The following is an 11,878-nucleotide window of genomic DNA, read 5'->3' on the forward strand; positions in this document are numbered from 1 at the left end:
GCCTGATGATCCGTACGTAGAAGAAATTTTCGACCCCAGAGGTAAGTTCTACATTTTTCAACAGCCCAGACACATGCTAAAGCTTCCTTTTCAATCGTTGAATATTTGCGTTCCGCAGTAGACAATGTTCTTGAAGCAAATGCAACAATGTGTTCTGTGTTGTTTTCATGAATTTGAGAGAATACAGCACCTAGTCCATAATCTGATGCATCCGTTGAAACGACAGTAGGCAAGTTAGGGTCAAACAATGCTAAAGCAGGGCTTTGGAGTAACAACTCCTTTACAGTACTGAAACTCTTCTGAGCCTCATCTGACCAGCTGAACTCAGAACCTTGTCTGATGCAAGCACGCAATGGTTCTACAACTGTAGCAAAATTTGGAATGAATTTATTGTACCATGACAACAATCCAAGAAGGGAACGGAGCTGATGTGCATCTTGAGGAACAGGAGCATGAAGCATTGCACTAAGATGATCCTCATCTGGGCGAATACCCTGTGCAGATACAGTATGACCAAGGAAGCACAAACTGCTTTTATTAAAGTGACATTTTGAATCATTCAACTGTAAGCCAGCATCATGTATGCGCTGAAGAACCACTTTGAGCATGTGGTCATGGTCACTTTTTGTGTGTCCCCAGACAATGACATCATCCAGATAATTGGCTACGTTTGGCAATCCTTGTAGTACAGTTGCTAGCATTTTCTGAAATGCTGATGGAGCTGAAGCAAGGCCATAAGGTACTCGACAGAATCTGAATAGTCCTTCATGGGTGATGAATGCAGTCAGATCACGACTTTCTTCATGTAACATAAGCTGGAAATAAGCATTCTCTAAATCAATTTTAGAAAAGACAGTTGCTCCACGCAGCATAGACATCATCTCATCAATATGAGGCAAAGGATAACTGTCCGCAACAACAGCTTTATTTGGTTCTCGCAGGTCTACACACATGCGAATACCACGGTCTTCTTCTGAACAACTACAATTGGAGAAATCCACGGTGATGCATCCACTCGTTCAATAACACCCAAGTCAAGAAGGCGTTGAAGTTCATCACTGACAGCATTTCGAACAGATAATGGCAACCGTCTAAGTTTCTGACGTACAGGTTTCACCACTGAAGAAGTTTTTACCTTATGCACAAATCCTTTTGCACATCCTAGCTTAGTAACAGGCACAGAAGCAGAAAGTCGCATTACAGAGGCTGAAGACTGAGTCGGTCCCGAAAGTATGGAAGAACCTTCAAACTTGAGATGCAATCCATTAATTAAATCCATTCCAAGAAGAGCAGTGCCACATTCAACTATAAAGATTGAAGTATTACAGGTCATATTATCTCTGGTAACAGTAACAGGTAGACAACCAAGCACTGGTATTGGATCTCGTGAATATGTCACCAATTTAACAGCAGGAGGCAGCAAAGAGTCTTGGTTAAAGTGTTTTTCATACACAGATTTAGGCAGAATGGAAACGGAAGATCCAGAATCCACAATCAACTCCACAGGTACAGAGGCTGATGCAGTCATGATAGTAGTTTCTTAGTTATCTTATTAGATACTGAATCATGCATGTAAAGAATCTGAAGCTCAGGAAGTTCAATCTCATGTACAAATGTCCCAACTTTTGACAATTATTGCACTTTACAGAAACTGCAGGACATCTGGAATCATTTGCAAGATGTTTTGTAGATCCACATCGATAACATGCACGAGCCAAGGAAGTAGCAAAAGACTTTGAAGGCACAGGCAGAGGTTTCAAAGGTGATAGTCTTTTGTAACGATCAACAGCAGGCACACTTGTTGCTTGTATTGCTTGCACAGGTACTGAAGTCTGATTTGAAAAAAGTTTAGCTTGTTCACCAGCAGCCTCCATTTGTGTAACAAAAGTAATAGCCTTGTTAAGCGTCAAATCAGTTTCTAACAACAGACGTTCTCTAATACGATGACTGTTTACATTCTCCACTAATTGATCTCGCAGCATTTCATCATTATTAGATGCAAACTCACATGTGGTGGCTAAGTCCAGAAGAGAAGCAACATACTGCAGGATTATTTCACCTGGTGCTTGAATTCGTTTTCTGAATGCATGACGCTCAGCCACAACATTACGTCGAGGGATAAAGTGTAGTTTCAAAGTCTCAATAGCATCCTCCATTGTTTCTCCTGAGTTTGGTAAAGTATAGAATAGTCTCTGCCCTTCTGTTCCCAGGCAATGAAGAAACAAAGCTCGCTTTCTTGCAACTGGCCAGTCATCTCCTGATGCATTTATGACAAGTAAGTAATTCTCAAACATCTTTAACCAGACGCCAAAAGGAATAGACGGCTCACCCGGACATGGTAAGAATGGCGTAGGAAAAGAAGCAACAGCAGACATCTTTCATGTAGAACAGCAAAATCCTCATCGCCAATTTGTTATGTCTAGGTCCAGGTAATCATGAAGACAGGAAAGTTTCTCATTTCTTCAAGGTTTATTCAAACCCACAAGCAATATAACAGTGCCAGCCATTTACATGATTAGGCAGCAGGTGCAACCACCTCCATTCTTACTCTACTCCTTTTATAGGTATCAACATATGGACTACAGCGCCATCTCCTGACAAGTGCATAAACACAACATAATTATTTTCTGGTCCCGTTTGAATTGTGCCATGAATGTGAACATATGTTGTCTGTGAATTTTTTATATAACTTTTCGTGTAAAGAATGCTGGAATTTAGCGGGTAGAAGTTTGATACGGATAGACTTTGTGTGAGAGCACTTTGTGGACTACAACTCTCGACGCGTTTGAAACGTCAAGACACCACTAGCACACGGACACTAGCTCACGGATCCCGCTAAACATGGCTGTGTCTTTGGTGCACTTCACCGCCTTCTTTCAGGGAGAGGACACAATCGTTGAGGTTGGCGAAAACCACGGGTAAGTCAACTTTATGTGGTGACGTCACATAGGCGATATGTAGTCTTTCTCGTTATGTCTTTTCCACAACTGCTAGCCGAGGAATCATACCATATACTGTCAAACTCGTAACATGAAAAGTTATAAAAAAAAATTCACAGACAACATATGTTAACATTCATGGCACAATTCAAACGGGACCAGAAAATAATTATTTTCTCCCATTCACTTGCATTGACGGTTTTTCAACTTTGAGGTCTAGCGGGGTTTTACGGAAGGGGCGGGACTTACCAGCTCTATACTCCTGTTGTTCACAACAGGCGTTAGGTTGATACTCCTCCAAAGTTTCCCAGATCCTTCTCCAGGCATGTGCAAGCGGTCCACCTCTTCATGTCCTTGAACTCCAGTAAACTCAGCTAAGATGGCTGAGTTCATTTACAGTTCTAGGAGTCTAGCGCACACACATAATCGCACATTTCTGCTCCTCTCAACCTGGGTTAGCACAGTCACATATACATACATAACCAATTACTGTACATCTATGCCCTAACAATATAAGCCATCTTTTACAAACAAAATAAATAACAACATTGAATGCAATGCATTATATCCAATACATTGGCTAAATATATGTAACAAAAAGGCATCTACAATAAACAAGGAGGCAGGTAATTGCATTTTCTTGATATTATACAACAATACCTTCATGTCCCTCAAAATGCTGCAGAATGGCTTAGTTTGAACTGTATAACGTGATTTCATGAACATTATTAACCATAAATATCTTAGGTACAAGATAGATGAAACCACCGTCATAATACTTGAAGTTGAAGAAGACGATGAAGGGATATACACCTGTGAAGTCATTACCACTCTGGATATGGCGGAAGCGAGTGGCTCCGTCACTATCGTTGGTAGTTAACTTTATAAATGGCCTGTTCCCTATAACATGGCCATCTCTAAACCTTACATGTCTGGATCTATATAGCTGTTTGTGTGCTGCATGTTGTATGATAATGTGACCTACAGAAAGGACAAAGGACATGTTTGGCTGTGGGCAGATTCAAGAAATAACCTTTAAAATCATAGATGCCTTGTTTTAACTGGCATCTTACCCCTTGACCTCTTTGTCAACCCTCATTCACCAGATCGACCAGACTCTCCAACCCAAATACAAATGACCGAACCTAAAGAACGCAGTGTCACTCTCAGCTGGACACCTGGAGATGATCACAACAGCCCTGTGATAGGTACAGTTACAATATATGTTTTTTCCCCCTGTGTTTATGCAATACATACAGTTTGTGTATGCAGTTTTTATTTGATACATGTTCATTATTTGAAATTCTTATTGATTTCCCCCCCCTTTAAATGTCAAATGCTGTATAAATTGATGGTTTAACAAAGATTTGAAAGTTTTTTGGACACTCAAACCACACTTAAAATAAATGTCATTGTGCTCAATAACAAAATATCACACCAATATCAAACCACATTTTCTCAGTTTGCACAGGGATTCCCTTTTCTTTCTTTTTTTTTGTCAGCCAGACTTAAAATATTTACTTGAGGTACACATTTATCTTCTCTGATGTTGGTAACTAGTCACTTTACATACAGTTAAACAAATAAAATATTTGTCTAAATTTTTTTAATAAATATTTGACAAAAATACTAAGTGTTTCCTTTTAATTTGTTTTTATTTATATGTTTTATTAATTGTTTTAATTTCACATTTTGTATGATTGATTTATTTCATTATTAGCGTTTCAAACCCCATTTTGGGAAACCATCATTTAAAAAACAAAAACAAATCTTATACTTGAAAAGTGTGCTTTCTATAAAATAAAAAATGCTATTTGACTTAATATTTTTCATCTAATGCAGTGGCATTCATACATTTTTAAGTGTGTTTGAAGTGTCCAAATACTTTTTGGGGGCTAGTCTATATAAAATCAGTGTCATTTCCTGTTTTATGTATATATATATATATATATATATATATATATATATATATATATATATATATATATATATATATATATATATATATATATATATATATATATATATATATATAAAATATGATGATTGGAGGTTGGACGCGTGATGATTGGAGGGTCTGTCGAAAGGCCGTGTCTCCTTTTGATTGACAGCGATTTCATACAATAAAAAGTCGCTGATGTTGAAGCTGTTCGAGCTCAGTCCCATCGCGGATTTTTCAAAGACAAACTGAAACTGCTGCAACCTATTTCTTGGTATTTGCTTGTCGAAATTGCTAGCCAATTTTCAATAATGGTGTGTTTAATGAGCTCCAGTAATCCGCAGTGATGGGCAACGGCAAACTCAGTTTATTCATCAGATTGTGTAAGCATTGTGTAAGTAACTTTAACTTTAAGCGAACTATATTCTTCTCCCATTTCACCGGCCACTTACTTTCATGTATTTCGGGAGAAGTGGATGAATTCACGTGTTGTAAATCCAACAGATCCGATTCTCTGAACAGTGGCACAACTAACGCGATCGTTTTAAAGGTGTTTGAACAACATAACACTTCCACTTGCATATATTTAACAATCGGAATATCAAATATTTCATGCCATAGCTAACTTTATTCATTTATTTATTTATAACTTTATAAATTTGTGAATATTTTGAATAAAAAAAATGAAATAAAAGCAGATTTGTCACGTGACAAGCAATGACGCGTCAGAATATTTTAAATTTACGTTTAAAAGGGTTTAATATGAATACACATATTTTTTTATAATACATTTCACACAATTATACATTTATACCTTTATTACATTATTACTTATTGTATTTTTTATATTATTATTATTATTAGTAATAATTCAAAAATAATTTTAAAAATATCTTATTATTAGTAGGCTAGCATTATTAGTATACTTTATTATATTATTATTTATACTTTTATTATATTATTACATTCATTTTTCACAGAGCATTTTCTTGAAAAGGAATGTAGAATTTACGTATAAATGAATAATTTTTATGATGTAGGCCGAAAATGAGCTTCCCCTCTTTGAAAGACCAGCAGCCGCCACTGATATATATATATATATATATATATATATATATATATATATATATATATATATATATATATATATACATATATGTTTGTGTCTAGAGTATTTGATTGAGTTCGAGGAGGCAGGATATGAAAGAAAGGAATGGGAGGAGCTAAGCCGTGTGTCAGGCAGCATTCAGCGAACTACCCTTCCCTTGAGGCCCTTCAGTTCTTACCGTTTCCGAATCATCGCCATCAATGACATCGGCAAGAGTGACCCGAGCAAGGAAACTGAGACTTATTCCACACCAGCTGCTCGTAAGTTAACATTGCATGTGTGTGCGAGTGTGTGAACGCTTACATTGCCTTGAAAAAGAAAATGCTTGTCCCGCTACATTGTGATGCATTTGTTTTGTCTTTTGAATCATTGTATGACACTTTGAATTTGTGTTTGTATCTTCTCTCAGTGTGTGGCTGATGTAAAGTGACAGTTTTTTTGCCATGTTAGAACATCTTGGCACTAAATTATTATTTGTCCTCTACAGCTCCAGACAGAAACCCTGAAGGAGTGCACAGTAATTCCATCGACCCAGGCACCCTTGTCATCACATGGAAGGTGCGCTGCGCAATTCAGACCAAAAATGATTCTGTCTTAATGCATTCACTTCATGTCGTTCCAAGCCTGTTAGTTTTTTTCCCATGGAACACAAAAGAAAGTGAACAGAAGCTTGAAAATGGACAAACAAGTTAGATAAAAGGAATCCATATAATGTACATATCACTACATTTTTGGCAGCACAACAAGTAGTGGTGTAGCATATCCAACTTTTTTTTAAATGTTTTAAAAAGTCAGTATACACGGCTGTCTCTCTCTCTCTTAAGTTATGTTGTCATGAATGATTTCTTCTATTTATTCTTCTCTCTCTCTCTCTCTCTCTCTCTCTCAAATTGTTAAAAATTAGATTCATTTGAGTGAACTAGTTCATCTTAAATCGTCCTCTTTCTCATATATAGAGTATATGTAGTGTTAGAAAAGTATTATTAATTCTACTGAATTAGTTCATCCTAAACAGTCATCCCACTCTCTCTCTCATGTGTAATGTTGGAAAGTTTGATTCATTATAGTGAATTAGTTCATCCTAAACGATCCAATCTTTCTCGTGTAGCGTTGGATAGTCTGATTCATTCTAGTGAATCAGTTCGTCCGGACAGTTAATGTAAATAAACTGATAAAAAAGAGGAATCCCTGTACTTGTTGCCAATGTTTTGAAATTCTCATTGTTCACAGAAAGATACATTCTAGCTCAAGACTGAATCTTTGTTCTTGCAGGAGTTGGACAGGCGTAGATTCAATGGCCCAGATTTTCGCTACAAAGTGATCTGGAGGAAGGTTTTTGGCAGCGGTCCGTCCTGGCACACCAAAGACGTCACCTCTCCACCCTTCATCGTCACAGATGTGGGCACCTTCTCTGCCTTTGAGATTAAAGTGCAAGCTGTTAATGAGATGGGAGAAGGTCCAGAGCCCAAAAGCGCCATTGGATACTCTGGAGAGGAGAGTGAGTTTTTCATGTTGTATATTTTTGCTGCTATTGTGAGCCCTTTTTCCTGACATCTTCCTGTAAGGTTATCTCAATTCACCCCAATTGAACAATGATTTAAGTTAATCCTGAGACAGATGTTTTTAAGGGAATCAAAGTGTGGGTGCTCTTTCTCCCTGTCAGTCCCTCTTGAGGCCCCTCTGGATGTGGGAGTGGTTCTGATCAACAGCACTGCTATTAAAGTGACATGGGCGGCCGTGAACAGAGAAACTGTGAGGGGCCGTCTGCAGGGTTACAAGGTAACATACTGTTGTATTAAACTCAGCCAAAAATTAAAAAATTTAAGATGTAAAATCTCTTCAACAAATTGTCTATCATCCATCCTATAGATTTATCTGAAGCACTTTGACCCAGAAAGCAGACACCTCAGACGGGAGCGTGTTAGGGAGGGTAGGCCGACAAACATCTCAGTTGTGACAACGGACAGTAACGAGGAGAAGAAGATTCTGGGAGATCTGCAGCCCTACTCCCATTACTCACTGACTGTAAGTGCCTTTAATTATAAAGGAGAAGGACCCGAGTCTGAAGCCCTCACTTTCCACACTCCAGAAGGAGGTAAGAACGTGAGACAAAAAAGAAAAATAGTTGAAGAAAGGTGAGGGCTTCAAATTCTGTCATCCATTTTTTTCAGTACCTGGTCCTCCCTCATTTTTACTGCTGGAAAGCCCATCAGAGACAGAAATGATTCTGCGTTGGTCTGCGCCCAACCAGCCAAATGGAGTCCTGAAAGGATACATATTACAGTATCAACAAGGTGTGTGAACTAACAGCCTGATTCATTCTCATCAGGATTATTAGAAGCAGTTTGTTGAGGAGAGGGATTTTGGCCTGGTATACAATACAATGGTTGAAAAAAATCCCAGAGATTTACATTGAAGGAAGGAACCAATCTATGTCTAGACACTCTTTTGACTTGGCTAAGTAAAAAAACAGCAAGCATCTAATCAGAACACCCTAGATATCACCTAGCAATGCTCTATTAACCACCCAAGCACTCAAAACACCTGGGCAACTCCTTAGAAACCACACCTAGAAACCACACTATCAGCTGCATAGCGAGCAACTAAAAAAACTGTCAAAATACCTTTGCAACTACAGAGTAACCCCAAAACACTAAGCCTCTGCATAGCAACAGCTTGGAAACCACCTAGGACAACCTAGCTGCTTAGCAACAAACAAAACAATATATATGACATTTGAACTACCACCCATAAGATATTAGCAACTGCATAGCAACACACTAAAACACTCAGCACCCCAGCAACACCTAGAACACCCTATCAACTGCATAGCAACTCAGAAAAACTCTCAAAACATCTTAGCAACTGCAGAGCAATGCAAAAAACAATCAGATCATCTTAGCAACTGCTTAGCAACAACAACAAAAAAAACACACTCAGAATATCTAAGCAACTGCATATAAACAAAATCCTTTTAATGCCGGGGACACACTTAAAGGTGCTCTAAGTGATGTTGGGTGACGTCACTTCTTGTTGACGTTTAAAGTATTGTCAAACAAAATGGAGGCTTGCTAGACCCTCCCTCCTCCTCATCCGCGCACTAGCCCCCCAAATCCTCACCCCCAAATCCTCCTTGTCGGTTACTGGCTGGAACAGTTTGTTGTGTTTTGTGGTGCGGGTGAGCCCAGTTTGTTTTTGTTGCCGTTTGTGGAGCCTGTGGTGTCTACAGAGACCGCGTTTTTCTACAGTGTGTTCAGGGGACTGGCAGCTAGCGGATGGTGAGATGTTTGCTGTATGTGACAAAAAATGTTTTGGCCTAAAAAATGCGTGACATCGCTTAGAGCACCTTTAACGACTAGCTGAAACATTCTAAGACTAAACTGAACACATTTACAGACTGTTTCCAATGACTGGAGCAGATTTAAAACCCCGACTGTGAACAACGACTGGACGCAACTATCTCTGACTCAGCGCGTTTGGGCATGATCAGTCGTAAGTATCAAATTACACTTATAATCGGCCTTACAGTCGTTAAGTGTGTCCTCGGCTTAAGACAAGTCATTTCACTTGGCGGTCATCTTTGAAACGCCTCTCGGGCATGCAAGTTCAACTCCAATCTCTTTGAATGAGGAAACATCAAGTTCTCCAAAACTGTTTGCCAAGCTTACGATTAAATTTCATATTTGAAATCTCCAATGAAAACGGTCTCATAAATTTTGCTTCTAAACGCTCAAATCATGACAAAAAACAGCATTTTTCACATGCGTAGTCCTAAGCATGCATCTCAAAACACTGACTGTTTCTATAGGAACCGGAGCTTCTAACGGCACGGCAGCTGCAGTGATGCGATAAACATTACCGATAGGGGAATGGCTCTTTTCTTTAGAAGGCGGGACTTATTCCACCATTTTGCATATTGCACTTTCTCTCAGTTAAAGTAATACGAGTGCACCATCTTTCTTTATATAAAGTCTATTATATAAATACACAAAAACACTCAGAAACACCTTAGCAATTGTATAGATTGTATGCTCAAAAATGCCCAGAATGCCTTAAAATTTTAAGTTAAAATTTTTGAACAACTATAACTACTTAATATAAACTCACCAACCAATGTTTAAAACAATATTTTTTACACATTTGTTGTCTCCCCCCATTTCTCTGCAGTTGATAATGAAGACAGCCCTATGCTGGTTGAAAAGATTAGTGACCACAGCAAAAATCACTTCAAGTTAAAGCTGGACCCTCGCAGCCGTTACCGCTTCCACCTGCGGGGATACACGGCTGCTGGAGAAGGACTGCCAATCATCAGCGAGGGAGCTACCACACTGGATGGAGGTCCAACACTTTACCCATCACTGAATGATTTATCTGGACAGAGTCGTATCTAACTGCACATGCGTTTTGAGGGGTTTTACATGATGGGGGAATGTTTTCACACACATTTTAAACACTATTTCCTAGCCAGACATGATGCAACACACTTCTAGTGACAAGTAATTTGTGTGTCCACACTGAAAATGTGTGAAAATGTGACACAATCAGTGTTGGGGAAAGTTACTTTTAAAAGTAATGCATTACGATATTGTGTGTTACTCTCCCTAAAAAAGTAAATAATTGAATTACTTTTTATGGAATTATGTTACTTTTTCTCACCTTGGCTGGGCTTGCCTGTTTTTTTTATTTTGTTTTGTTTTTCGGCAAAAGTTAAATGAATATTCCTCAGGCTGAAGGAAATGCAAATTCACGGCTGTACAGTAGAGGGCGCAGCTCAAACAAACCTTTCAGCTCTGCAGCCATTCTGGATTGTTGAAGAATAGGATCCAGGAGAAGGAAGTTTGGCTGTGTCCCAGTTCAAAGGGTGTATTCTTCTAAGGTCAGGCTAAGCGTTGTTAAATGGGACGGCCTAGCTTACGGAGGACTGTTCTTGTCACCTAGCATCTGTGACAGCTGCCATTAACAAGTGAGAGTTAGGCCTATATTAAACTGTCTGAAAACAAAAGAGGGTTCACAAGCTGTCTAAATATGTTCACCATGGTCCATTTCTGTGTATAATAAATAGTATATACTTATATATACTTGCATCTTAGTAAGATATGTAATTTGAACAGCTTACTTTTTTTTTTTTACATTTGTATCATTAGATATTTGACTATGCTGAAACCCAATACTTGCGTTTAAAAGTGTATTTCGGCAATTTCTCTCAAAAAAATCCTGTCATCACTGGCACACAATGAATTCTGGGGTAGGCAAGGCCGCGAAGGATTCACCTGATGTATGGATTTATGAGAAACGAAGGATGCATTTGGAGGCCGCATTTGAAGGATCCTTTGAATTAGGACAACCTTCGTCGCGCCACTGAGATGCAATCGGACTTCGAATGCGGCCTTCGAAGGATGCAGCCTCTGAATTGGGACGCAGCTTTCAACAAGAAAGTCATTTTTGCTTATTGGTATGTTTGAACTGGGTCAGCTGCAAAGACGTTGGTTAATAAAGTGAGGTCAAATAATAAATAAAGTATATTTGTATTATTTTGAGGAATATTGTAGATGTTTTTGTGCAAGAGAGATGAGTAAATGCTTGCTCGTATTTAGTCTAGATCTACAATAACCATCATGTTCACACAATGCCTCTGCACTTATTATTTCTCTCAACATAAGGACAGAATAGGTCTCAGGCAATAAATGGGAATTTGAAAAAGAAATTCAGATATTTTGTTACTTGAATGCGTTACTCCCAACACTGGACTCAATCACTGCCAATCAGAACATATTTGATTTACTAGTGCAAAATGCCTGTGCAAAATCAGTTTTTGTGTATGTTTTTAGTAATAGATCCTTTTACTGTTTGTACACAATGATGACGTAGCAACGTATGCGCGTGCATATTGGC

General features: G+C 38.5%; 1 protein-coding gene across 1 annotated transcript in view; it reads left to right on the plus strand.

Moving 5' to 3' along the window:
• Nucleotides 1–11,525, plus strand: part of LOC308680497 (neural cell adhesion molecule L1-like) — a 54,530-nt gene extending 43,005 nt beyond the window's left edge. Inside the window, exons 15-23 of the mRNA XM_081348628.1 lie at nt 3,687–3,811; nt 4,046–4,147; nt 6,049–6,246; nt 6,474–6,544; nt 7,259–7,484; nt 7,650–7,765; nt 7,856–8,081; nt 8,158–8,280; nt 10,154–11,525. Of these exons, the coding sequence (XP_081204754.1) occupies nt 3,687–3,811; nt 4,046–4,147; nt 6,049–6,246; nt 6,474–6,544; nt 7,259–7,484; nt 7,650–7,765; nt 7,856–8,081; nt 8,158–8,280; nt 10,154–10,377 (1,411 nt within the window). The 3' untranslated portion in view covers nt 10,378–11,525. The remainder of the gene's footprint in view (nt 1–3,686; nt 3,812–4,045; nt 4,148–6,048; nt 6,247–6,473; nt 6,545–7,258; nt 7,485–7,649; nt 7,766–7,855; nt 8,082–8,157; nt 8,281–10,153) is intronic.
• Nucleotides 11,526–11,878: the final 353 nt, after the last annotated feature.

The sequence above is a fragment of the Scardinius erythrophthalmus genome, assembly GCF_964197995.2.
Source record: "Scardinius erythrophthalmus genome assembly, chromosome: 20".
Lineage (NCBI taxonomy): Eukaryota > Metazoa > Chordata > Actinopteri > Cypriniformes > Leuciscidae > Scardinius > Scardinius erythrophthalmus.